At 35.2% G+C, this 25,305-nt stretch overlaps 2 protein-coding genes across 2 annotated transcripts; both read left to right on the top strand.

Moving 5' to 3' along the window:
• Nucleotides 1-1,507: 1,507 nt before the first annotated feature.
• Nucleotides 1,508-15,438, top strand: Smp_151680 (hypothetical protein; the record flags this gene model as incomplete). The annotated part of the gene is made up of 4 exons (XM_018792997.1): nucleotides 1,508-1,550; nucleotides 10,381-10,664; nucleotides 12,721-12,844; nucleotides 15,326-15,438. The coding sequence occupies 4 exons, from the start codon at nucleotides 1,508-1,510 to the stop codon at nucleotides 15,436-15,438; spliced, it is 564 nt and encodes a 187-aa protein (XP_018647554.1).
• A 6,801-nt stretch (nucleotides 15,439-22,239) lies between these two features.
• On the top strand, nucleotides 22,240-23,175 carry Smp_118240 (hypothetical protein; the record flags this gene model as incomplete). Its single annotated transcript, XM_018792999.1, has 1 exon — nucleotides 22,240-23,175. The coding sequence occupies one exon, from the start codon at nucleotides 22,240-22,242 to the stop codon at nucleotides 23,173-23,175; it is 936 nt and encodes a 311-aa protein (XP_018647555.1).
• Nucleotides 23,176-25,305: the final 2,130 nt, after the last annotated feature.

The following is a 25,305-nucleotide window of genomic DNA, read 5'->3' on the forward strand; positions in this document are numbered from 1 at the left end:
CAGGGTAATTATTATTGCTGATGTTTAGACATTGTCCAACAGTGAAATTTATGTATAAGAATTACTATAAAATGTGAGCATTTAAATTATGTAATCAGTATGACAAATATCTCGGTGTAACAACTGAATGAGGTGTTTTCTTCATTCATACATACAAACATTGAAAACATTTATTGAAACATATGAATACATTTATGTAATAACCCTTGTATATTTCAAGCATAGGTTTCTTAAATGGTGGGTGTCATTAAGTAAGAAATCTAAAATCATATTCATCAAAGATGGATAGTGGTTAGCAGTGGAGTTAAGGACGTGCGTTTCGTCCTATTTGCGATACGTCAGTTGGATGTAGTTGCATATTGGATTTGATGTTCACTCTGTGACTCGAACCCAGTATCTTTCGCTTCAAACGCCATCGCGTTATCCATTCAGCTACTGTGTCCTAATAGCCACTTACTTGTGCAATGGGGTGAAGTTTAAATTCACTTGGTATTGTTTGTTTGAATCTCCTTATCGATGTTTAGCACTGCACCTGGTCAGTCTCTAATTGGCATATGTACATACTGTGCGTATCGCTTCGATATGGGAAGATTCAAACAAATCTTAGTGTTTTAGTGTAGTATAAACTCATTTTATTATTTGCAACTATGACATTCTGTACTATTTCAAACAGTTATACAATATTACTTTGAAAATTATGCTAGAGCTTTATTTCAGAATTGTTTTATAGCCTAATGTTTTGAATATGGATTACAATTAATGAATAAGCAACTGAAAGCATGAGTCAATTGAAGCTAGACCACCATGGAAAACCTCGAAGCACTTGACGGCCGTTTCATCCTATTGTGGGACTCCTCAGCAGTGAGCATCCACGATCTCGCCTCGCAAGATTCAAACATAGGACCTACCAGTCTCGCACCAGAGCACTCAAACGCTGACGAGTCCCACAATAGGAAGAAACGGCCGTCCTATGCTTTCAGGTTTTCCATGATGGTCTAGCTTCAACTGACTTATGATTTCAACTATGAAAATACTGAAATCTCCACAAAACCCCCTTCTGAATATGGTTTCTGTCAAGCACTTATTTTGACTCCACTCTATACTTAATTAAATAAGTTCATAATAGTATTTTTAAAAAAAATGGGTACTGGTGATAATAATGATATACAATTGAAGAATTGATATCATATGGAATGAAGTTTAACTTATTACATCATAACAGATGTTGATTTTTTACCTAAACGACCTGACTTAATCTTTTTCACCTGTTGTATATTTCAAAAAAAGTGAGTGAATGAATGAAGGAATACAAACAAGCATATTTGTCACATCTAAAATGAACGCGTTAATTTTAACACATGTGGTTTTCATCAGGTTACTATGGTTCCATTGTATGTGTAATGAAGATTCATGTAAAATGGCTCCTTTAAACGAATATATATATATGTATCGTAATCTTCCCCTATCATATAGTATAGTTTTGAAGATTTCAAATAGCATTTCAGAAATGAGTCACTGTGTATGGATTACTTTCTTACGCAATATACAATGTATGTCAGATGAAATTACAGCATTCATTTTGATATAAATATGTAAAAACATTTACAAATACAACGTGATCAATACTACCAGTGTATTCAAACGTTGATGACTAGTATTATTTCAAAGCTCATATCAAATATGTAAGTAAGAAATATTATCGATACATGTACTTACTTACTTGCTTACACCTGTTACTCCCGATGGAGCATAGGCCGCCAACCAGCATTCTGCAACCCACTCTGTCCTAGGCCTTCCTTTCCAGTTCTGTACAATTGTTGTTCATTCTTCTCATGTCTGTCTACATTTCTCGTAGTAATGTGTTCTTTGGTCTTCCTCTTCTCCTTTGGCGTTCAGGATTCCATGTGAGGGCTTGCCTTGTGACGCAGTTGGGTGATTTCTACAATGTGTATCCTTTCCACTTCCAGCACTTCTTCCTGACTTCTTCCCCCATACGAGAATCTGGTTTGTTCTCTCCAACGCTAGAATGTTGCTAATAGGGTCTGGATGTTGAGTATCCTGCGTAGACAACTATTAATCAACACCTGTAACTTCTGGATGATGGCTTTCGTAGTTCTCCAGGTTTCCGCCTCGTACAGTAGAACTGTCTTGACATTTGTATTGAAAATTCTGATCTTGGTGTTGGTTGACAATTGTTTTGAGTTGCGGAAGTTCTTCAGTTGTAAATATGTTGCTCTCGCTTTGCCGATCCGCGCCTTCAGATCTACATCAGATTCACAGTGATCATCGATGATGCTGCCCAGATATGTAAAGATTTTTACATCCAAAGCTTCTTCGTCAAGTGTAATTTGATTGGTGCATGCTGTACTGTATCGGAGAGTCTTGCTTTTCCCCTTGTTTATATTGAGACCTACTACTGCTGAGGCTACTGCTACACTGGTTGTCTTCTTCTGAATATGTTGTTGCGTGTGTGATAGAAGAGCCAGATCATCTGTGAAGTCTAAATCGTCAAGCTGCATCTTGCCTGTCCATTGTATTCCATGCTTCCCTCTAGATGTTGACGTCTTCATGATCCAATCGATCACCAGAAGAAAGAGAAAGGGTGAGAGTAAGCAACCTTTCCTAACTCCGGTATTTACCTCGAATGATTCGATGAGTTGTCCTCCATGAACAGTTTAGCAGTTTAATCCATCATAGGAATTCCGTATGATATTGACTATCTTCTCAGGTAGGCACACCGTAGTGTCGGAGAAGCCTCCATAGTGTTGTCCTGTCCACGTTACCAAATGCTTACTAGTAGATCGATATATGTAGCTATATGTAATATCCGAATTCTCTTCATGACGAGTAATATGAACAAATCAGTGTAGACATTATCATTGTCATTCCTGGGTTAATTAACACATACAAAACATGGAAAAACTTTAGATTACTAACCTTCGCCTAAATCTAATAATCAATTTGAGCTACTGAGAGATTAAATGAACCATGTGAATAAAATTTCAAAGGTCGGTATTTTTAAAACAGTGTCGATAAAAAACAGACATCCTTGAGCTATTGTCTCCAAGGTAATAACTTTATTTACTTACAATAAGCGTTTCAGGGTTATTAAGTGATAATACTAAAGATATCTAATCACTAGATAAGTGATACCGACTACTCTATTGTTGTATGACACAATTGACTCCAATTCGTAGTCTGTTTTTACTTTGAGGGTTCAGTTTTGTTTACATCATGGAAAAAGGGTGATAAAGTCAATTGTGTATGTTACTTCTTTCATCATTAACAAATACTGTAGAACGAGCGAGAAACCACAACGGTACAGTGAAAAACTTAAATCAAAAATTCTTATTAATGAAATGAGTGAAATGGGAAAAAATTCTCAACATATGGAGAAAACAATGTTGATTACTCCCCAACATTCAATGATTCTTTAATAGAGACTGATAATCATAATTACAGAAACACACAGCAGGATATATACAGACATCAATCAAGATTAGACTGTTTCTTCATGACGTTGTATTTTCCTTCTTCTTTTTTTCAATACAGAATGCTTGATAGTGAAGTAGTTGTTTTCTTCATTCTTTCAAGTTACTGACTTTTTCTATTGTAGTAGTAGTAGTAGTACTACTACTACTATCACTCCTGTTACAGACAACTGTACATAAATGTTATCCTACTATTGTGTATATATATATATCAAATATAATTGACATGACATTTTGATAGATGACATGAATAGTAGTGAATATCAGCTTTTTTGTAAAGTTAAATGTGTGGCGTAATAATTAAGACTGACTGTGGGTGAAAAGGAGAATTGTTTTTTTAGACATTGAATAATGACTATATGAATAGTATCAGGATGGAAGCCATCCATAAGAGCTGTCACGTTCAAGGGCTCTTAATAATAATAATATGTATTTACAACTAACATACAAATCATCACTACAAATTGTTGTATCCTGAAGAGAATTGTGAATGGTAACTTTTGAGGACTATTTATGGACCAAAATGATATGTATATTTCCTATTGTATAATTGTTAAGTAACTTAACTATTCATATTCCTGTTCCTCTTATCAATAGATTTATTTTGACCTATGAACTATTATTATACGATTTACCATTCTTGAGTTATCCCCAGTCTATTGATAACTGTTCCCCCTACTCACAGCCACATTTGGCCAAATCTTGTACAAATGTTATTTTCTATTTTATGGACGATGTGGTCAGTTTGATTGTGGTATATAAACCCAGTATGTTTGAGAATAATGATTCATATTGCAGAGGCTGTTATTGGTGTTCTGGACTTAACTGGCTGGATTACGCAGAAAGCAGGACCGAGTAGTAATCAAAACTGCTCATACGGCTTTTGTGTATCATAGCTCTGATCGATAATTTGCTCCTATCTTATTGGCAGGAATCAGCACGTTCATATATCAAACAGGGCACGTACTCACACACACGTTATAACACAAATGTAGGAGGCAAAATATATTTCACCTATCTATATAGCTGAACATTATTCTCATATCACGTAAAATTTTTAATAAAGCTAACTGTTAATCAAACCCATATCGATCAATACGCAAACAAACAAATTTATCAGGAGGAATTTTTTCTGGAGATTTCAGTATTTTCATAGTTGAAATCATGGGTTCATTGAACCAAGACCACCATGGAAAGCCTGGAAGCACTGGACGGCCGTTTCGTTCTATTGTAGGACAACTCAGTTCACTGAAAGACCTGTTGGCTTTAATCTTATTGCTTAGTATGATAGTGTTTGCATATAGCTGAGAAATTTTATACCAGGAACAAAAACACATTAATAGTATCTTCGTGTTTTCAAATATTTGTCACAATTTACTTAGTCTGTGATTCATAACGAATTCCATAACAAGCAAAGATGGATAGTGGCTAGCAGTGGAATCCAGAATGCGCGTTTCGTCCTATTTGGGACTCGTCAGCTGGATGTACCTGCATCTCAGAGTTGATGTTCACTCAGGGACTCGAACCTAGTACTATTCGCTTCAAACGCCATCACGTTATCCACTCGGCCACTGAGTCCTGATAGCCGCTTAATTGTGCAATGGGGTAAAGTTGAAATTTACTTAGTATTGTTTGTTTGGATCTTCCATAACATCCTATAATAACACTTATTCGACAATGAAATAATGTTAATTCTAAAAACATGGTTGGTGGTACTCTAAATTAAAGGTTTTGACAAAGATACAATTATCTTTTCGATTAGTTCAGTACAATATTTGTAAATATCTTGTGTTATGGTTGTAAGTAAAATATTTCTTATAGTGACTAATAGTTGAATTCATGAGTCAACTAAAGCTAGAACACCATGGAAAATCTGAAAGCACTGGGTGGTCGTTTCATACTAGTATGGGACTCCTCAGCAGTGCGCATCCCCGGTCATACTTGTGGGATCCGAACCCAGGACCTATCAGTTTCGCGCGCGAACACTTTAACTCTAGACCACTGAGCCGGCATCCAACAAAGTTAATGTCTAACTTTAACTAATCGAAGAAACGGGGCGACCAATTATTTGAACTAATAAAATTACTGTAATATGCACAAAACCCCTTCTGAAATTATGTATTTGTTTACAATTACGGAATTGCATATTTTGACGACATTTAGACTGTAAAGAAAAATTTTACATTACGTCAGGACTCCATGAAATTGCGCAACCGTCCAGGGTTCGAATCTCGCGAGGCGGGATCGTGGATGTGCACTTCTGAGTAGTCCATAATAGGATGAGTTGACCGTCCAGTGCTTTCAGGTTTTCAATGGTGGTCTAGCTTCAATCGACTCATGATCTCAACTATTGGACTTAATCTTAGATTACCGTAAAAAATCCTACTTTTAGAACTGTAGCATATAATCCGTTTCTTTATTTAAGATGATAATGAGTGTTAGTAATTTGATGACGATAATTCATTTTTATAATTTCATTGAAGAACACGTCTGATCGAACAAAAACGGTAACGTGATAAGTATTACTGACTAATATTAAACTGGGTAGTGTATGTTTTTTATTTATTAATCTGAATATATGCACAAATTAAGACTTGAACTCAGGTTTTGTCGTGGTATGAATATCCGCAACAGGATACAGGTACATCCAAATGATGATTCCCAAACAGAACAAAACGTACGTCCACGTTTCCACTGCTAGGCACTCTGCGACACTGCCTAAAATATCAATAGCCTAACGACATAATCGAGACAATCCGTGTACGATGCACATATACCGAAAATGGCTGGTCACTTACCATGTTTTACATCAACAGTAGGATGATTCAAAAGAACCTTACAAATGAAATCAAATGGTCTTATTTTGTAGTATAACAACAGTTTTACGATCAAAAAATTACATTGTATTGTAGCGAATAAGAAGACGATTGAGAACAATTGAATTACAGACTATCTCACTGAAACCTGATAACCATACAGTAAACAGTTAATTTGCAAAACAACAATCAATTACCTCAATCTTAACTGTTCCTTCTGCAAATATCAGTCCATCTTCTATGATTTCATTGTTTATGCGCTTTCATACCGTGTCGATTCTCCCTTTATCGATCTTCTGTCAAAATACATTCTATGTCTGACCATCACCATATACTACTTATATGGATATAAGTAACCCACAACACAGTATTTGATTTAAAAATTTCCAAAAACATCAGTACTCTGTGAATATGTAAATATCATTTTATTTGAAACAGTATAAATGAGTATCCAAACAAAGGTTATTTAATAGAACACTAAATAATTGAGTATGAGACGCTTACTAAATCAGGCTTTTAAACATTCAGCTCGGTTAACTGCATAAAGGTATTCTCTTTTTTTTAAAAATTATGATTTATCGACACATACTGATTTTCAATTTGGTACTAATAATTTGGTGTGTGCTACTGATGTTGATAGTTATGTATCATCAGTCGGAAATGAAATAGCTGGCAGCAAAATGGTTAAGTAGATCGAAGAAAAGAGAATGAAAACAAAGAATGATTGGTATGAAAATGAAGGAACAGTAAAGTCTGAGACGATTGATTGACATTTTGCAAATGAAGTATTTACTGTATGATTCTCAGATTTTATTAAGGTGTTCTGTAATTGTGTGTTCGAATACATTCAATTGTCCGCACTTTGTGTACTCGTTCACTACAATAACCTCTTTGACAGTATTCACCCGATTTCTTCTTATCATTTTCACATAATACGAACTACAAATAAAAAGTAATATATTTATAATATTCTAATGGGTAGTAACATTAAATTTTCTGACGTTTCGTGACTCATTGCAAGCCACTTCTTCAGAGAATAACTAACCAAAATACATTAATCCAAGTTTAGATAGTACAATGGAACAAAGTAAGAATATCAGGTGCAATTAGTCAAAAACTGATCGTACCTAATATTCTTCCTTTGTTCAATTGTACTATCTAATCTTGGGTTAATTTTGATTTCGTTATTTATTCTCTGAAGAAATGGCTTACATTGAGTCACGAAACGCCGAAAAATTACAAAATATATTTTATTTTTATTTGTAACAAACAACCCAATGTATTGTTTGTTTGAATCTTCCCATTGATTCTTAGGACTGCAACTAGTCAGTCTGTAATTGGCATATGTATATACTGTGCGTATTGCCTCGATCTAGCCTTAATTCACAAGCATTGTAAGCAAAGATGGATAGTGGTTAGCAGTGGAATCCAGTTTGACGCGCGTTTCCGATAACGCGATGGCGTTTGAAGCGAAAGTTACTGAGTTCGAGTCCCAGAGTGAACATCAACTCTGAGATGCAGGTACATCCAGCTAATGAGTCTCGAATAAGACGAAACGCGCCTCAAACTGGATTCCACTGCTATCCACTATCCATCTTTGCTTACAATCTACCCAATACCTAATTTATTTGAAGTTATCAAGTTAAACCCTGATGATGATACCTATAATACAAACTGTTATTTGTCATAATGTATAAATATCATTTGTATACCATTTCTGAAGAAAAGTGTAGCTCATTTCAGTAAGATAAGATTATACCGTTTCGTATCCCTTCATAAAGTAGATTATAGTGATGAAAAAGTATTTATACTTTATAGCTGTCATAAGCATAGTATGGTGTTTGTACACTTTTAATCTAATAATGAAATAAACGTGGAAAACATTTGTTTCCACACATTTTTTTAAAACTTATTATACTACTAGTATTCTTTTTTCTGGCACAACCTTATTGTTAGTAAGTAATACTAACTTAATAAAACATTGACATTTGAAAGAATCAATGAACACTAGTCATTATTGGTTACTGAAATCAATAATGTAACTAGATTTGTATCAATCCTAGATTTGTATTTTATTCTGTAATGTATAAAAATAAGTAGAATAACTCTGTAACAATGATACTGAAATAATGAACCTACCTAGGTTAGATAACTATTGAATAACAGACAGCACTAGACAGTTGTTTCGTCCCAGTATGGAGCTCCCCAGTGAAATTCATACGTGAATTCACCAGAGATTAAACCTAAAACCGTAAAATCTCCTGGGAATAGCTTGACCTTAAAATCTTTGAGCCGGCATTCAGTGGTTTATATATCCAATGTTGATCAATTCTTGACATTGTGTAACAATCATCTATTATCTGAGGTAGGTAACTGCCCCATTGCTTCCTATCAAAACTCTGATATTTTCTCTGTCATGTTACAAGAATAAACTCGTTCATCACTGAAATCACTTTCATTAGATCCAATAATCCGTACTTAGATTCATTGCTTGTAGTATGTTTAATAAAGAGCTATAATAATCTACTTGGTCGTTAGCGTTTATGGTAGGAGAAAACAATATGAACATATGGAAGGGATCAAAAATTGTAAATTTATGCTTAATGAACAACACAACTATTATGTATTCACAGTTCTTCAATGATACAAAATAGTACTTACTCAGTTTTGTTACCAACTTTATATAATCTACAAGTGTATAGTTTGGTTTGCATTAAACAGTCCTACCTATTGATGTCAATTGATAATATGATGTAACTTTAATAGGACGAAACGGCCATCCAGTGTTTCCAGGTTTTCCATGGTGGTCTAGCTTCAATTGACTCATGATTTCAACTATGAAAATACTGAAATCTCCACAAATACCCCTTCTGGTAACTTTAACTATTTTCCATTCTATTTCAATCATTCTAAATCACCGAATAATCAGAAGAGGTTTTCTGGATATTATAGTAATTTTGACAGTTGAGATCACGAATTAATTGAAGCTAGACCACCATTGAAAACCTGGAGGCACTGGATGGCCAACTCGTCCTATTGTGGGACTCCTCAGCAGTGCTCATCCACGATCCCGCCTCGCGAGATTCGAACACGGGACCTATCATTTGCGCGCGCGAACGCTTAACCTCTAGTCCACTGAGCTGTCCACCATCCAACGGTGTTAATGTCTAGCTCCAACCGATTCACGAAGTTGAGCGACACATCCACAATTGTTTTCAGTGAGTTGATATCTCCCAAGAGACCCGGTTAAACTCCACTTGTCACCGTTTCTCACTGGAACTGCAGGAAATACCTCTTGGAGCCGGTCACTAGTGAGCATATGTTGATTAATATCAGAATGGTTTTGTGGATATAATAACAATAGTAATAACTGTTAAGGGGTCCCAAAATAGGTCGAAACGGCCGTCTAGTACTTCCAGGTTTCCCATGGTGGTCTAGCATCAATTGATTCATGATCTCAACTGTTAAAATCACTGATTTATAATAAAAATCATATATTTTATTAACAGCCACAGTAACATGGTGAAGCCTAGTAGGCCCTTCTGGAGAAGAGTGCTACATCGAAGCACGGCACAACTACCGAGGCTCAATAGCTGTTTTTGTATTGCTTACACAGAATCATTACATTATTCTTTTTACTTTTTGGGCAGACTCATTCTTTCTTTTCTGTTTGAACCAACAATAATTATGCATTGATTCTTTGTAGCAATCGTAATCATTTATGAGTATAGGTAGAGTGGATGATGAAGCCGATCTCCACTACCCGGGTTATTGCTCACGTTAGTTCATGGATATAATCCCATGATCAAGGAGGCACTCCGAGGACGTATGAGTCGAGTTTTGCTTCCCATATTTTATTAACAGTATGAAAAATACCCCCCCTTTTCATTTTTCAATTTTTCTTTTACAGATTGAATAAAATTCCTATGATCAAATACTTCAATTCCAATCAAATCAATGAATTGAATGTTAACATTCCTTGGAACCTTTCATAGATTCATTTATCATAAAATACATCATGTATTATACAATTATCATTTTTCAATTATTAAACCTTATTAATTTTCATTCAGCATTATCATCACATATCAATGAATTGATTGTAAACACTATGATACCAAGTCGATTAAGACGTCTAGTGGACTACAGTAATTTTGATCCTACTATATCTAGTACTATGAATATTTTCTATAAGATTCGTGCTGATAGAAAAGGTTTAATTACATGTGAAATCAATTTAAAAGAAATTGATCATCACCATAGTAACAAAAATATGCTTAATCAAACTCAATCTATGATTAATGAATCGGTAATTGAAATGAAACCTACAAGTACGGTGTATTTAATTTGTCCACAGGTAAGTTACTATTAAATTCATTTAGTATTATTTGTTTGAATCTTCCCATCGATGTGTTAGGACTGCAACTGGTCAGTCTCTATTTGGTATATGTGCATACTGTGCGTATTGCCTCGATATAGCCTTATAATATGGACTGTAGTCCCAGAGTGAACATCAACTCTGAGATGCAGGTACATCCAGCTGACGAGTCCCAAATAGGACAAAACGCGCGTCCTGGATTCCACTGCTAGCCACTATCCATCTCTGCTTACTAAGTTACTATTGTTTTTTGTATCAGTTTGTCTTAAAGAACTTGCTATTTATTAAACTACTAAGTTACCCTCGTTGGTTCGAATCTCCCGAGGCGGGATCGTGGATGCGCACTGCTGAAGAGTCCCACAATAGGACGAAACGACCGTCCAGTACTTGGAGGTTTTCCATGGTGGTCTAGCTTCAACTGACTCATGATTTCAACCATGAAAATATTGAAATCTCCACAAAACCCCTTCTGATTAATCTCCCCTATACATGATCCATTCACTTCGCATTGATCTCTCCTTATTACATCTTACTAATTTTTGACACAATTTAATGTTCCACTTGATCGAATTGTAATTTCACTATCATATCTCTCTCACCCTTTCTGACTCATATTTGTTCCGATCATGGATCCTAAATTTTCACTTGACATACATATAGATTCAAGTTAACATTCTGTAAGAGTCATATCAACATTACCATTTTTATTCTATTTGGTTTGGCAATCCTAAATTTACATGCATAAAACGATGTACTTTGCCTTTAGCCTGATCATTCTTTCGGATTATTAATTTGGATATATGAGTTGTAGAACCTGAAGAGAATTAATCGAAAAAATATTCTTCTTTGAAATATTAGTCTTTTAATATGATGGGAATCTTTAAATAACAAAAGATTAGATTTAAGTTTTCTAATTGCTATGGCTTATATGCTCTAATATGAACGTTAAGATAGTTCTACGGTATGCAGCTGAAACTTCTGGAACTATTACAAACATCGTCGAAATGGTACAAGTATTTATCAACAATTGTCTATGTAAGATACTCAATGTCCGTTTGTAGTGCCGTGTTTCGCTAATCGTTCACCTTGATAACCGTTATAATACCAATCTTAACGGTGTATAGGGTCAGAAGACAAAGGGAAGCGGCAACTACATTTTTGTTGATAAGTGATGCAGACCGGAAAGTTATGAGCACATCAGCAAGTGTAAGCGAGCGAAGTAAAAATGACACGCGTTGGAGATGACGGGTAAGCCAACTCAAGGACTTCGGCAGTCAGGTACTCGAGGACAGCTGCCAAATAAACGGGTGCACCAGCCCCGACACGTTCTGCGTAGTTTCCCTTGCGAAGGAGACGATCGGCACGACCAACTAGGAACTGTACGTTGGTCAGGTATCATCAGCAACAACCTACTATGACAGAGAACAAACCAGCTTTAATCTGAAGGGAAAATTAGGAAAGGACGGTAGGATTTACATTGTAAAAATCCCCAAGCTGCATCACGAGGCAAGTGCTAACATGGAATCCTTAGAGGAAACTGCAAAGAGGAAGGCTGAAGAACACACTGAGCCGAGAATTGGAAACAGACGTCAAAAGAATGAATAGCAACTAGAAAGAACTGGAAACGATTGCCAAGGACAGAGTTAGATGAAGAATACTAGTTGTCAACCTATGCAACTGAAGGTGTAACAGGTGTAAGTAAGTAAGTATGGCTTCTGTGAGTTTTATTAACGTCGGATTGTACTGTTTACTGACAACTTATTGCAAGTTCATCGAGTCCACAATGTTCTCTGTACCTGGTAAGCAGCGTCCTGTTGAAAAGTGATGATACTTTTCTTCTTTAAGGCGTACATGTTTTGAAATACCTTCACTGAAACAAGAAGACGAATGTGTTTTCATCTTTCCAACCTGCATGCTATTTTATGTACATTTAAATTAGTTCAAGCAAACTTTTATTCATTTGGTATTGTTTGTTTGAATCTTCTCATTGATTCTTAGGACTGCAATTGATCAGTTTAACGTTTTTGTGTTTTAGCTTTCAACATCCATCTGTTATATGGATTGTAGTCCAAATTGTTTATTAAATGAAAATGGATGTACAATACCACGTAGTATAGCACAAGTTATTGAAGGATGTCAATTTAAACGGATCAATGCAAGTACATTCCAATATCAATATATTATTAATATGGAAGAACTTGATCATACTGGTTTATGGAATTGTGAATATCGTGGACAACGAGCAGTTAGATCTTTAGAATTACAGGCTGCAGAAACTTTCCCAACAGTTATAAATGATATTGATAACAACAATATTACCAGCAATAATAATGATACTCAGATTAAAAATAACTCATTTATACAAAATGTAACCGATATTGTAAATCAGTCTAACCGAAATATCAAAAGTCAGTCTAAACTGAATAAAATCAATCCAACTAGAACGAAGAACGAAATGGTGGAAAACCGGAAAACTCTGAACAATTTGAATAAAGCTAGCATGGAGACAATGCATCAAAGTAAGCTTCACTAATAAAACTTATTTCATATGTGATTTCCTTCTAAAGTTTTTGTGTAATTTGGAGATCATTCTTCATCATCCACTAACATCAGCTGAATTCGGCTAGCAATGTATTTCATTTAAGAATTGAATGTTTCCTATTATATCTTATGTACAGCTCTAATTATGCTTCTTCATAGTTAAGTTCTCTACATAAGCGAAGACTCAAAACTTAATATAACTTCGGAAGGTATTAACAATACCGTTTTTAAGGAATCTACTTTCGAGGAATCTCGAACACAAAGTAGTCTCAAACAATACTTATTTATCTGTATAGGGATATCATGTATAAAGATAAATATGAAAAGTAACATCTTTATGATCATTTACTTCCACAAAAAGCACGATAAAAGCAAAGTTTGTTATGACTTTTTAAAGGAGGTCGTTGCCAATTCGTTATTATTTTATGTCCAGCTTTTATCCACCAATCGAAATAAGACTTTTCCGATCTTAACACTGTAACGAATCAACGACGTTTAACTGGTATGAGCAGTCTAGCGTCCTTATTGGTCCCCTGTCCGCCTAGCCCTTCCAAATGAGTCTAAAACACCAATTACAGCTTCTGTCATGCGAATCATTTATTTCAAACATACTCGGTTTATATACCAGACAGACAGATCGCAGCACACCATAAAATAGAAAATAATATTTGTACAAAACCAAGCCAAATGTGGCTGTGAACGTGGGATACAGTAACCAATAAACTGAGTGTCATTTAGGAACAGTAAATCGTATAATAATAATCAATAGGTCAAAATGAAGCTTATAATAAGATGAATATAGATATACACAATCTAATTACTCAATAGTTAAACTACAAGAATATATATAGAATAATAGTTCATTAATAGGTCCTGGAAGTTACCTGTACTTACGTCTTCACTAGGATATAACAAATTTTTAAAAATCTCTGAGCTTGTTGATTTTCATTCATAAAATGTTTGTTTCACTAGTTTAATGAGTTTTTAAGCATCAAAATTAAAATTCTGATTTTACAAACAAGACAATCACAATCTAATTAAATGAATATATGGTTTATTTATTTTATTTATTTAAACACATAAATATTGGTACAAGGAGGCACCAGATAAATATGCACTGCGAAAATCTCATTTGAATTGTGTGATGGCTGTGATACTGCCCAGGTGCACTAACCGAAACAGGTGGTTTTCTTAGGGGGCCACACCCCGAGCCTTTGACCTAAAGGTCTGATCCACAAGGCAGTGGAGCATCGTGAGGAGATGTAGTCCCATGGTACCCGGTGACCAACGATTGATTCATACGCCATTTGTTCCCTCAGGATACTGGAGTCCATGTGCACCATTGGTTTGGAATGAGGGTTTTCCAACTCCCCTAGGTGGACTTTCCGTGTCCACCAACCTGGTTAAAGCACCAAACATTCACTTTTCTTCCTGTCAGTTCCGTAAAAAACAGTAATGCCATGAGAAGGCAGTGAGTAGGACTTCCCTGTCAGAAGCTATATATTCGCGTGGCCATGTGATAAAATTTGGTTAGAGAGAGAGCGGACTCTCCCCACTCTCGGCTGTACCAGGGCATTTGGGGGCGGATGTATGGTAAACATTTGATTATCTCTAAGATAACTTCATTTGTGGTAATTAAGAAATGACTAAAATATGTAGGAAATACGTTAAATTAGAAATCGGCCCTGGTGTGGCGCATATCTATCTGATGCCCCTTTTTACCAATATTTATGTGTTTAAATAAATAAAAAAAATGTTTCATATGTGATTGGAAAATTTATCATCTGTTAGATTCGTAAACACTAAAATGGATTCAATAGGGTCACTGTGTAATTAAACTAATTTATCGTTGTGTCATACTGCCTATATTTTAGTAGCGATTATGGTTTATATTGTAATAACTTGGTTTGACTAATCGAATACCTCACGGGTGTACTGCTCCGGAGTCTCACGTTAGGAATAAACGGCCTTCTAATACTTCCAGGTTTCTCATGGTGGTCTAGCTTAAAACGACTCATGAATTCAACTATTAACTTGTGAATTACACAGCAAATTGTTTAAATCTCATGAAATATTCACCGTTTTTTCTACCAAAAAAGGTAGTTTGATGAATTTAACTGAAGACTTAAAAAATGACGCTTTGGATAAAAAATATTTTCGTTTGGCACAGAAACAAGAAAGTCAACGTCTACTTGATTTTAAATGTAAGTGAACTTAGATTTTTCAATCAGTATTTATATTACAATTTGAGGGTATTTAAATGTAATTGTTGTCATGACATCGCCGTAACAAATATGGTGTCTATCGTTTTCATGAGTTAACCAGTGTTCACAATGATATTGTGGTGTGGGTTACTGATATCCACATAAGTAGTATATGGTGATGGTCGGGCATTGAATGTATTTCAGTAGAAGATCGAGAAGGAGAGAACGGGAACGGGACGGAATTGGGTATGACAATGCATGAACAATTATAATCAGAGACTATGGACGGATATTTGCCGAAGAAACAGTCAAATTGAGACAATTGTTTTCTAATTTGCAAATTAACTATTCACTATATGGTTCTCATATTTTAGTGAGATATTCTGTAATGTTGTGCTGACATACATTCGATCGTCCTCAGTCGTGTTCTTGTTTACTACAATACGATTAAGTTTTACTATGTGTTTCATTAAAGCTATTGATTAGGATATAACTGTGAATTCTGTATGAAGCTATTTTAACAACCAGAACAATACTTTGTATAGATTTGATATGGAAGAGATTCTGCAGGAATTACAAAGGTAACGTTTAAATATTCTGATCGTACATGTGAATAATATCTAATTCATTTTACGAAAATATTTTTAATATAAATAATGTGGTAGTCCAACTGAAATGATAGTGTTATAACGCTCAGTTTTCCGTCTACACGAATGAGAGGTTAATTTACCTTGGACGAATATCTACACTAGATACCCTCCCAGTGTCCATTCTACAGGACTTCAGGAAAACTAAGATCAAGAATAGGTGACTAGCTTGACTAGAAGGTAAGTATATTTCCACACCGAAAACCAATAACAGTCCAATAATAATAAGGGTAGGACAATATATAATTCATTTAAAACCTATCAGACTATCTACTAGTCTGACTCAGCAAACAACTGATCATTATCATGCTCACCCATACATCAAATAGTCATAGAACTTTAATATGGCTGATATTACTTTCTACATTTGATCCCCACTTCCGACTTACCTATATATCCCTTTAGGCTTTTATAATCCAGATTGTTATAAAGTGTGGTATCTGAGACTTGACTACTTCTTGCTTACTTACGCCTGTTACACCTCGTAGAGGAGTATAGGCCGCCAATCACGTTTCTTCAACCAATTCAGTCCCGAGCTCTCATTTCCTGTTGTTTTTTGCGATTTTATTCATTCATTTGATTTCCACCTCCAATTCCTGGATCGATATGTTCTTTGTTCTTTACCTCCAGAATTCCGTTTTAGGGTTTTCCCTATAATCCATTTTGGTGATTTCCTCAATGTATGTCCTATCCACATACAGAGTTTTCCCTAATTTTCTTTTCGGCTAATTCTGGTTTGTTTTCTCCTTTAGTAGGTTGTTGATGTTATCCAACTAACGGATATTGAGTATCTTGTGTAGACAAATGTTTATAAGTACATGTACTTTATTTGGTGGTTGTAGTCGTTTTCCAAGTTTCAGCTCCGTACCGTCTAACTACTTTGAATTTCATATTGAAGATTTTGACTTTGATTTGATCTACCAGTTAGTTTGTATCCCACATGTTTTTCAGTTGTCGGAATACTGTACTTGCTTTGCCAATCCTTGAGAGTTGAATAAGATACTCAATCTTTCTACTTACGACTCAACTAGCTATTCGCGTGAAAGCATAGAGTGAAAAATAGAGTAGGTGAGGGGATAACGTGATAGCGTTTGAAGCGAAACGGTAATGGGTGCGAATCTCAAAGTGGACATCAACTCTGTGATGCAGGTACATCCAGCTGACGAGTCCCAAATAGGACGAAACGCGTGTCCTGGATTCCACTGCTAGCCACTATCCATCTTTGCTTTCAGACATATACTTTAACCACTTAGAACCTCTGATAGCTGAATAAATAGATCTAATTAAAATCAGACACAAGTATTATAAATACGGTGAATTAGTGCTATTCCACTTTTGCAGTATTTGCAAAATCTATCTCTACAATATTCCTGGTTAGGTTAGAAAGAAACATATTTTCTTATCCAACTTCGTACTAGTTCATTATTAGATGGATCTAATAGCCTCCGATATCATTTTAACGGTGTTGTATTCAATGACTCTTGTGTGAGGTGAACTCTTATTCTAAAGGCATATTCAAAAGTACAAATTTCAAATTAAAAATATATACTTGTCTTACTGAACCAGTGTATAGTAGAATGCAAGCAGGTGTTCTCCCATAACTTTAAACTGAAGTTACTCAGTAATTCCGTTTATTACCTATCGTTGAATAAATCAGTATTTAGAATGTTCTTCATTGGATGTAATTCACTATTCTGTCTAATCTTCTTTGTAACACCACTTTTTGACTGTTATGACTAATGACTTGAATTCGTAAATCGTTTTTATGCTGCGTTAATTTTTCTGGTGAGCTTATAATTTTGCGAGTTAGTTTTTCTACGGGATGGGGTCATTAACCCCATGCCCAACCCTCCTCCTTTACCCGGGCTTGGGACTGGCAGTAACTGTAGAAGAGGTATAGGGGAAGAATTCTGGTGTGCGGCCTATGCTCCACGAGGGGTAACAGGAGTAAGTAAGTAAGTAAGTAAGTAAGTAAGTAAGTTTATGCTGCGTTACCTTAAGTGAAAGGATATTTATCATCAAATACTTTCTGCTGACTAGGAAGCCGAATAATAATAATTAAGTTTGAGATAATGTTTACTTTGTACTTTAATTTAACAGTAGATGAATGATTGTGATGAAGTATTTTATACTTTTGTCTCATATTGTTCTATTTATAGTGACCCGACCTGAATTGGTACTCAGTTTGATTGGAATATTGGTTGTTTCTTTGGTCGTCAATATTATTTTAATAGTTCGATGTTTATTATTGAAGAGTTATTTAGGTAAATAAATTTCATATTAACCTATTCATTAAAATACATTTTGATGGAGTTTTGTTCTCTGATCTGGATGGTTTGATCGTGGAGCTTTCATCGTCATCATCATGACGATGTCGTTCAGAAGGACATAAGCATTTTACATGTGGTTAATGTGTTTATCAAATGTTTTCAGTATTAACCGTGACATCTTAACTGCAGCTTCATTTCTCTATGATTTGAAACTTGAAGACAAACTAACAGATATATCGGTTAAAATTGTATTTCTAAGATCAATCGGTTAAATTAAACATCTGTAATAAAAGATGAGCTTATAAAGCGTCATTAATTAATATGCTCACAATAGATAATTTAGTGTTTAATAGTGAAACCTGTTACGAAAAATGCTACAGCGACATCCGATATAAGGCCTCCCTGTGGCGTTGCTGGGTAGTAGGGGCAACCTCTCTGGACGTTTGGAGAAGATCGGAATTATCCACCACTCTGCTGTAAACCAGGTTAATTGAGTTACATCCTAGGGCTTCTCGGAAAACTTGCGAGCTGCTCAATGTGTGCCTACGAACTGCGTGAGTTTTGGCTTGTGTGGTTTATGTATTTAGGTCTATCCAAAGGGTATGTGGCTAGTTTGGCACTGGGAATGTGATCTGAAAACTGCCTCTACGATGTCTAATGAAATCAGCGGACTAATCCTTCAGTTAGAAGACAATAAAGAAGTATAGTAACGAATACTAGAAAGAGGTGAACATCAACCTTCCCTGGAAGAGTGGTTGTGCTTATATGTATGTCAAGAAGTGAAGAGGTGGCAGTCTTTGTATCAATGATATGCATGTAATGCGTAAGCAACAGTTAGCTGTATCAAATGTGTTGAAAAGGAGAAATGACGATCTATCCTTCCAAATGAGTGAATATATCTATACGCTCGCTATGGGATGCATGAGGGAAAACTTATGTGATACCAGTGTGCATGTAACGTATATTTGCTAATAAGGTCAGTATACTTATGTTAATGCCAAGGGATTCATGGATGAAAACTTATGTGTTACTTGTATACATGTAGACTATACTTGTCCATGGTGAGACGCTTGAGTATTAACACCTGGTGGCAACGATTTCGTCATAGAATCTCATCCACGTGGTGTATTTGTTGTGGGTGGGTTTTCGACGATTTTACTACAAAAGGGATGAAAACAAATTTCTTAATATGTTGATTGAATTGGAACAATATGTAATGGTTTCTCTAGGACTATCAGAAACCAGTCAACTATTCATTTCAAAAATGAATATGGCTTGATAAATATAGTAAGTCGAACAACACTTTAGAGTAGCCTTTTTGACTTGGAGTGTGATGTGTAGTAGTGAAAGAAAAGTATTATTGGTCATTGAGTGTGGACAAATAGTCAAGGCCTACAGATCATTACATATGTGATTTTATTTCTTATTATTAAATTCTACTCTGGACTCAATTTGTGTGACTACTTGTAGTTATAATGAACAAAATATTCTGTAGTGTGAATCTGGTTCTCTATTTTGGAACGCCAATCCTGGTTCTGATATAACGTGATTGGTCTTATAAACGTATTATCGTAATATAATTGTAAGAGAGCAAAATATTGTAAACCGTAAGTTATATCAGGGTGTATTCTTGTCTAAACTCTATAGGAAAAAAAGTTATTTTAGCCATCGCCCCCAAATGCCCTGGTACGGCCGAGAGTGGGGAGAGTCCCCTCTCCCTCTCTCTTCACTCTCACATGGCCACGCGTATATAACCTCACTGACTTCTCGTGGCGGGGTGTTGTTTACGAAATTGAGAGGACGAAAAACGAATGTACAGCGCTTTACCCGGGTTGGTGGACACGGAAAGTCCACCTAGGGGAGTTGGAAAACCCTCATTCCAAACCAATGGTGCACATGGACTCCAGTATCCTGAGGGAACAAATGGCGTATGAATCAATCGTTGGTCACCGGGTACCATGGGACTACATCTCCTCACGATGCTCCACTGCCTTGTGGATCAGACCTTTAGGTCAAAGGCTCGGGGTGTGGCCCCCTAAGAAAACCACCTGTTTCGGTTAGTGCACCTGGGCAGTATCACAGCACTCACACAAATCAAACGAGATTTGTGTGGTACATATATATCTGGTTCCCATTTGTACCAATATTTATGTGCTTACATAATTTTTTAAGTTTAGGTGGCACAATGTATTAGTAATTGATATAAGCAGAGGTAAGGATACTTCGAATTGGAAAGCACATGAAGATAACTAACTAGATTAACATATACCAGTCCAAAGTAATAGTTTCGGCGGACTATAAGTTATGGACGACCTTTGAACGAATCTAATATGACCTTGAGAAATGTTAGCCAAGCAGTAAACAGTCAGCATAGAGTAAAATTATATGATACAAAAGCAAATAATTAAGGTGGATACACTTCTTTTATATGGTCCAAAAATTTGTCAAGGTTAGAAAGAGGTTCAAAGGTTCAAAAGTCGTAATGCATAAGGTAGAGGAACTCATCCATATGGCTCCATAATAGTTGGTCTCTGGAACCATGATAAGGTCATAAAAACCCTCTCAGCCTCGACCACATAGCTCCAATATTGTTTGTGTGTACTCTGGTTGTGTAAGTTTATCATTTTGCTTTTGGATATGTCCCTACAATACTCATACCACTAAACAGCTGAAGTTTCAGTAACATCTGCGATTATTGCAGCCAATAATACTGGTGCTTTTATTATACAGTTCGCCGAAATTATTATAATATGCCTTAATCTCAATCTGGATCGAGCGATAAAGGTTCCTATTCTAGAAAACATCTTCCTTCAACATATATTACGTCGAAGGACAACATCACGGTAGTCTGCACAAGTACTACAAGTTATTTAATACCAGCAATTCCAAATACAGGAGCTTCTTAGTAGTTTCATTTATTGTAGCCGCTTAATTGTCAAGTCTTCTCTATAATTCTCTGTGAACCGATCGTACATAAGCACCAGGTACTGAAATCGGCGCTATGACCTTGGACTCCCTCAAAAGCTTCTGATTAGCTCGTCCATAAATTATAGTCTCGGCATAGTTTCACTGATAACTTGATATTAAAATGATGCCAAATAATGAACAGATTTATCTTGAATCATTGTAATATATTTTTTCAGATGATGCACAACATGGAAAAGTAAACTCATATTTAAAGTGTCTACTATGTTTACAATCGAAACCAGATTTAAGCCTGTCAACATCTATGAATAAATCACTTCATCCATCAAATCATCAACCTTTACTGATGACATCTTGTCATGTTGGACAAATCATTGAACCGAATACAACATTCATGAATTATTCTACACAGACTGATGACAGTCTAACAGAATCTGTTTTACTTTATCATAATAATAAATCTGGACATTATACACATAATGAAAATAATCATCTATTGCCTGTGAATACTAATATTGTCTTACCAAATATGCTTCAACCAACTACATCCATAATACCTTTATCTAATCATGGAACAAATGTATCATATGTATCAACAACTCCAGCGTTTCATCATTTAATCAGTAATTCTTCTACAGTTAATCCAGATGATTTCTTAAAATTTCATAGACAAAATGGTCAAAGTAGTTCTGGAGTTTCATTAGAATCCGACCCAACTCCAACTAAACGAACAAATCTATTTCATTCACAATCGGTTAATTATTCTAAACATTCAAATCAACATCCTCTACTTTCGGAATGCTGCTTTCAAAATGGAAGCATTACTATTCCTGGTCAAAATGGTAGTTTGAATGGATCTTTATTATATTCAAATGATTCAACAAGTTTAACAGATACTACAAATGGCAATGGAGTAATTATTCCTAATCATATAATTGTATCACAAAATCCTTATTCAGCTTATCGAATGCAATATATTTGTTCAGGTGAACAATCTGATAAGTTGACAAGGAAATTTGATTTCCAACCGCAGCCGAAACAACATCATCTGTTTACTCATTCGAATGATAATACCAACAGTATTTGTCAACATACTTCTTCACAGTTTACTCATCAAAAAGAACATCAACCTCGTACAAACACTGAATTGTCTAATTCTCAAGATATTGACAATGATAAGACTTGTAATTTAATTACAGAGAAACGGATCAATCAGGACTTACATAACTATGCATTTAGAAATAGTTCTACTATTGACTCTTTATCACATGGTACTAATAGTTCAACAAATCAATTAGAAAGTAGTTTAACATTACATTCAAATCAATTACCTTCATGTCTTACACCAATAGTAGTTCGTTTCCCATCTGGTGAATCAGGTTTTTTATTTTGTCCAACACGTACAACTAATGAACATTATCAATCTGAAAGTTTATCACGTCAATCAAATTGTTTATCAAATGTCTCTAATCACATCATTAAGTCAATGAATATAGATCCAAGAGAAAATGATACACTGTTATGTTCAGATATCAAAGTGAACCCGGATTGTATCCAAGCCAATGTTGAACCATTAAAATTTGAAAATCAGATCCAATCAAGTCGAACATTACAAACTTCGGAAAATAATACAAATCTGTATTTTCTACCGAATACATTGAAGAATATAAATCATTCATCAGTTGATTATGAAACATCATCCAAATCTTCATTGAATCATTATATCAATAATAAAGATGATAATAATTTAGAGATAATCACCATGGCAACATCACGTCATAATAATGATATACTTCATAACTATGAAGGTATTCCATTGATAGACAATTCTAATGATCAATTACATAAACAGAATAGTGTACAAGAATTAAATACTAGTACTACTATTTATCCGGTGCATTAATGATATCACTTTAGTGTATATTATATTCTCTATTATTTCTCAATTGAGTAACTAATATACCATTATGATTATTATTGTAATGATAGATATTGTACTTTGACTTTATATAGAAACTCTTATTTATATGGTTGAAAGCATGATTCAATTGAAGCTAGACCACCAAGGAAAACATGGAAGCACTGGACGGCCATTTCGTCCTATTGTGCTGAGGACTCCTACAATAGGACGAAACGGCTGTCCAGTGCTTTCAGGTTTTCCTTAGAGGTCTAGCTACAATTGACATATGATTTCAACTATGAAAACACCTTCTCCTTTATATGACTTCTTATTACACTATCGAAATTTAATAAAGAGACTAATTGCTTTGAACCGTACATTGAAAAACAAATGTCACTATAATGTTGTTTCTTTCTAAGTTTAGACAAAAGAATAATATCTGAATTTCATACTTTGTTATATACTTATTAAATAAACGAAATAAATTATTTGGTTCTTCATGAAAAACAAGAAGATCTTGATTGTTATTCAAACTGTTTGGTAACATGGTTTGTTATATTAAAAGCACCGTTTCGTCTTAATACGGCTTTCCTCTTCAGTGCGCGTGCAAGATTCCGCATGCTAGACTCATACTAAGGACCTCTGACCCCACCGGTAAACACCTAACCTTCATAACACTGAGCCGGAATTCAACAGTGTTAACGTCTAACTCCATGACATTGTGTGACCGTTCATCATCGTTTTTAATGGGTAACTTCTACAACACAATAATAGTGTAGTGACCAAGATCATGAGTGGGGACAATCAGGTGTATTCAAGCTCAAATTACAGACTATCTCACTAAATTCTCATAACCATACAGCAATCAGTTAATTTGCAAAATAACAATAGATTGTCTCAATCTTAACTGTTTCTTCTCCAAGTATCAGTCCGTTTCCTCCAATTTCATTGTTCATGCATTTTCGTAACGACTGCGCTTCATTCCTGTTCTTTCCTTATCGATCTTCTGTCAAAATACATTCTATGTCTGACCATCACCATATACTACTTATGTAGATATAAGTAGACCACACCACAAAAGTTGAAAAGTTAAAATATGCCCACTAGTCTAAGTGATTAAAAATCTTAAGGACTATGTGTTGATGTTAGACGATTGATATTTCTCATCACGTAACCTCGAACAAATGGTTAGTGTTGCATTCGAACACCCTTCCCAGAAGTTCATATTCTGAGATGTTACCGTTTACTTGACATACGCTGCCAATCATTCTTCTATAATCAACTCTGTCCCGAGCTCTCCTATCCTGTTCTTTACAATTTCTGTTCATTCCTTTGATGTCTATCTCTAATACCTGGATCGACATGTTCTTTTCTCTTTCTTTTTTATCTCCGGAATTCCATGTTAGGGTTTTCATCATAATGCAGTTTGGTGATTTCCTCAATGTATGTCCCACATATGTTCAGCATTTTCCCTCATTTCCTTTCCAGCTAAAACAAAACACTGCCGTTACCTATGGGTTTGTGTTATTTGTACAGCATTAAGTTCTGATGAAGTGTTACATTGGACGCTACTCAGTAATCAATTATGACCAACACCTCAGAACTAAATGATGTCAGCCGAGACCCGAAAATTTCATTGCCAAAAATTGAGATTAGGAAGCTGAACAGGGCAAATTCGAATCTTTCACCAATCACTATTTCGCTCAAGATTGATTACATGTATTGTTTATCAGCGCCAAATAGCTTTAGGTTCAAAGGCTATTTCTAACTACCCACCACGCTCAAGTATCACAATTGCAGTTTTAAATATATTTTCGAAATTAAAATGAATAGGTTAAGTAAAAAGGTACTAAAAATGCAATTATTCTGAGATGGTGAGGTTTTGTGGGGAAGCAACCTAATTTTCAGTATGAATCTTTTTGTTAGTTTATAAAACATTCTTGCCCCTAAGTGTTTTCATCAGTTCACCTAGCTTAAGGTGAAGCCTTGTAAAGAGTGCACATTAGTAGATATTTGGATGATAACTGTTATATCTAGAAATCGTATCTTTCTTACTATACTGCATACAACTTGAGCAGTCAAACGCTTGAACACTCCAAATCGCAAGTCAGAAGACTAGTGGGAAGGAATCTT

This window comes from Schistosoma mansoni, chromosome 1, assembly GCF_000237925.1.
Source record: "Schistosoma mansoni strain Puerto Rico chromosome 1, complete genome".
In the NCBI taxonomy this organism is placed as follows: Eukaryota; Metazoa; Platyhelminthes; class Trematoda; order Strigeidida; family Schistosomatidae; genus Schistosoma; species Schistosoma mansoni.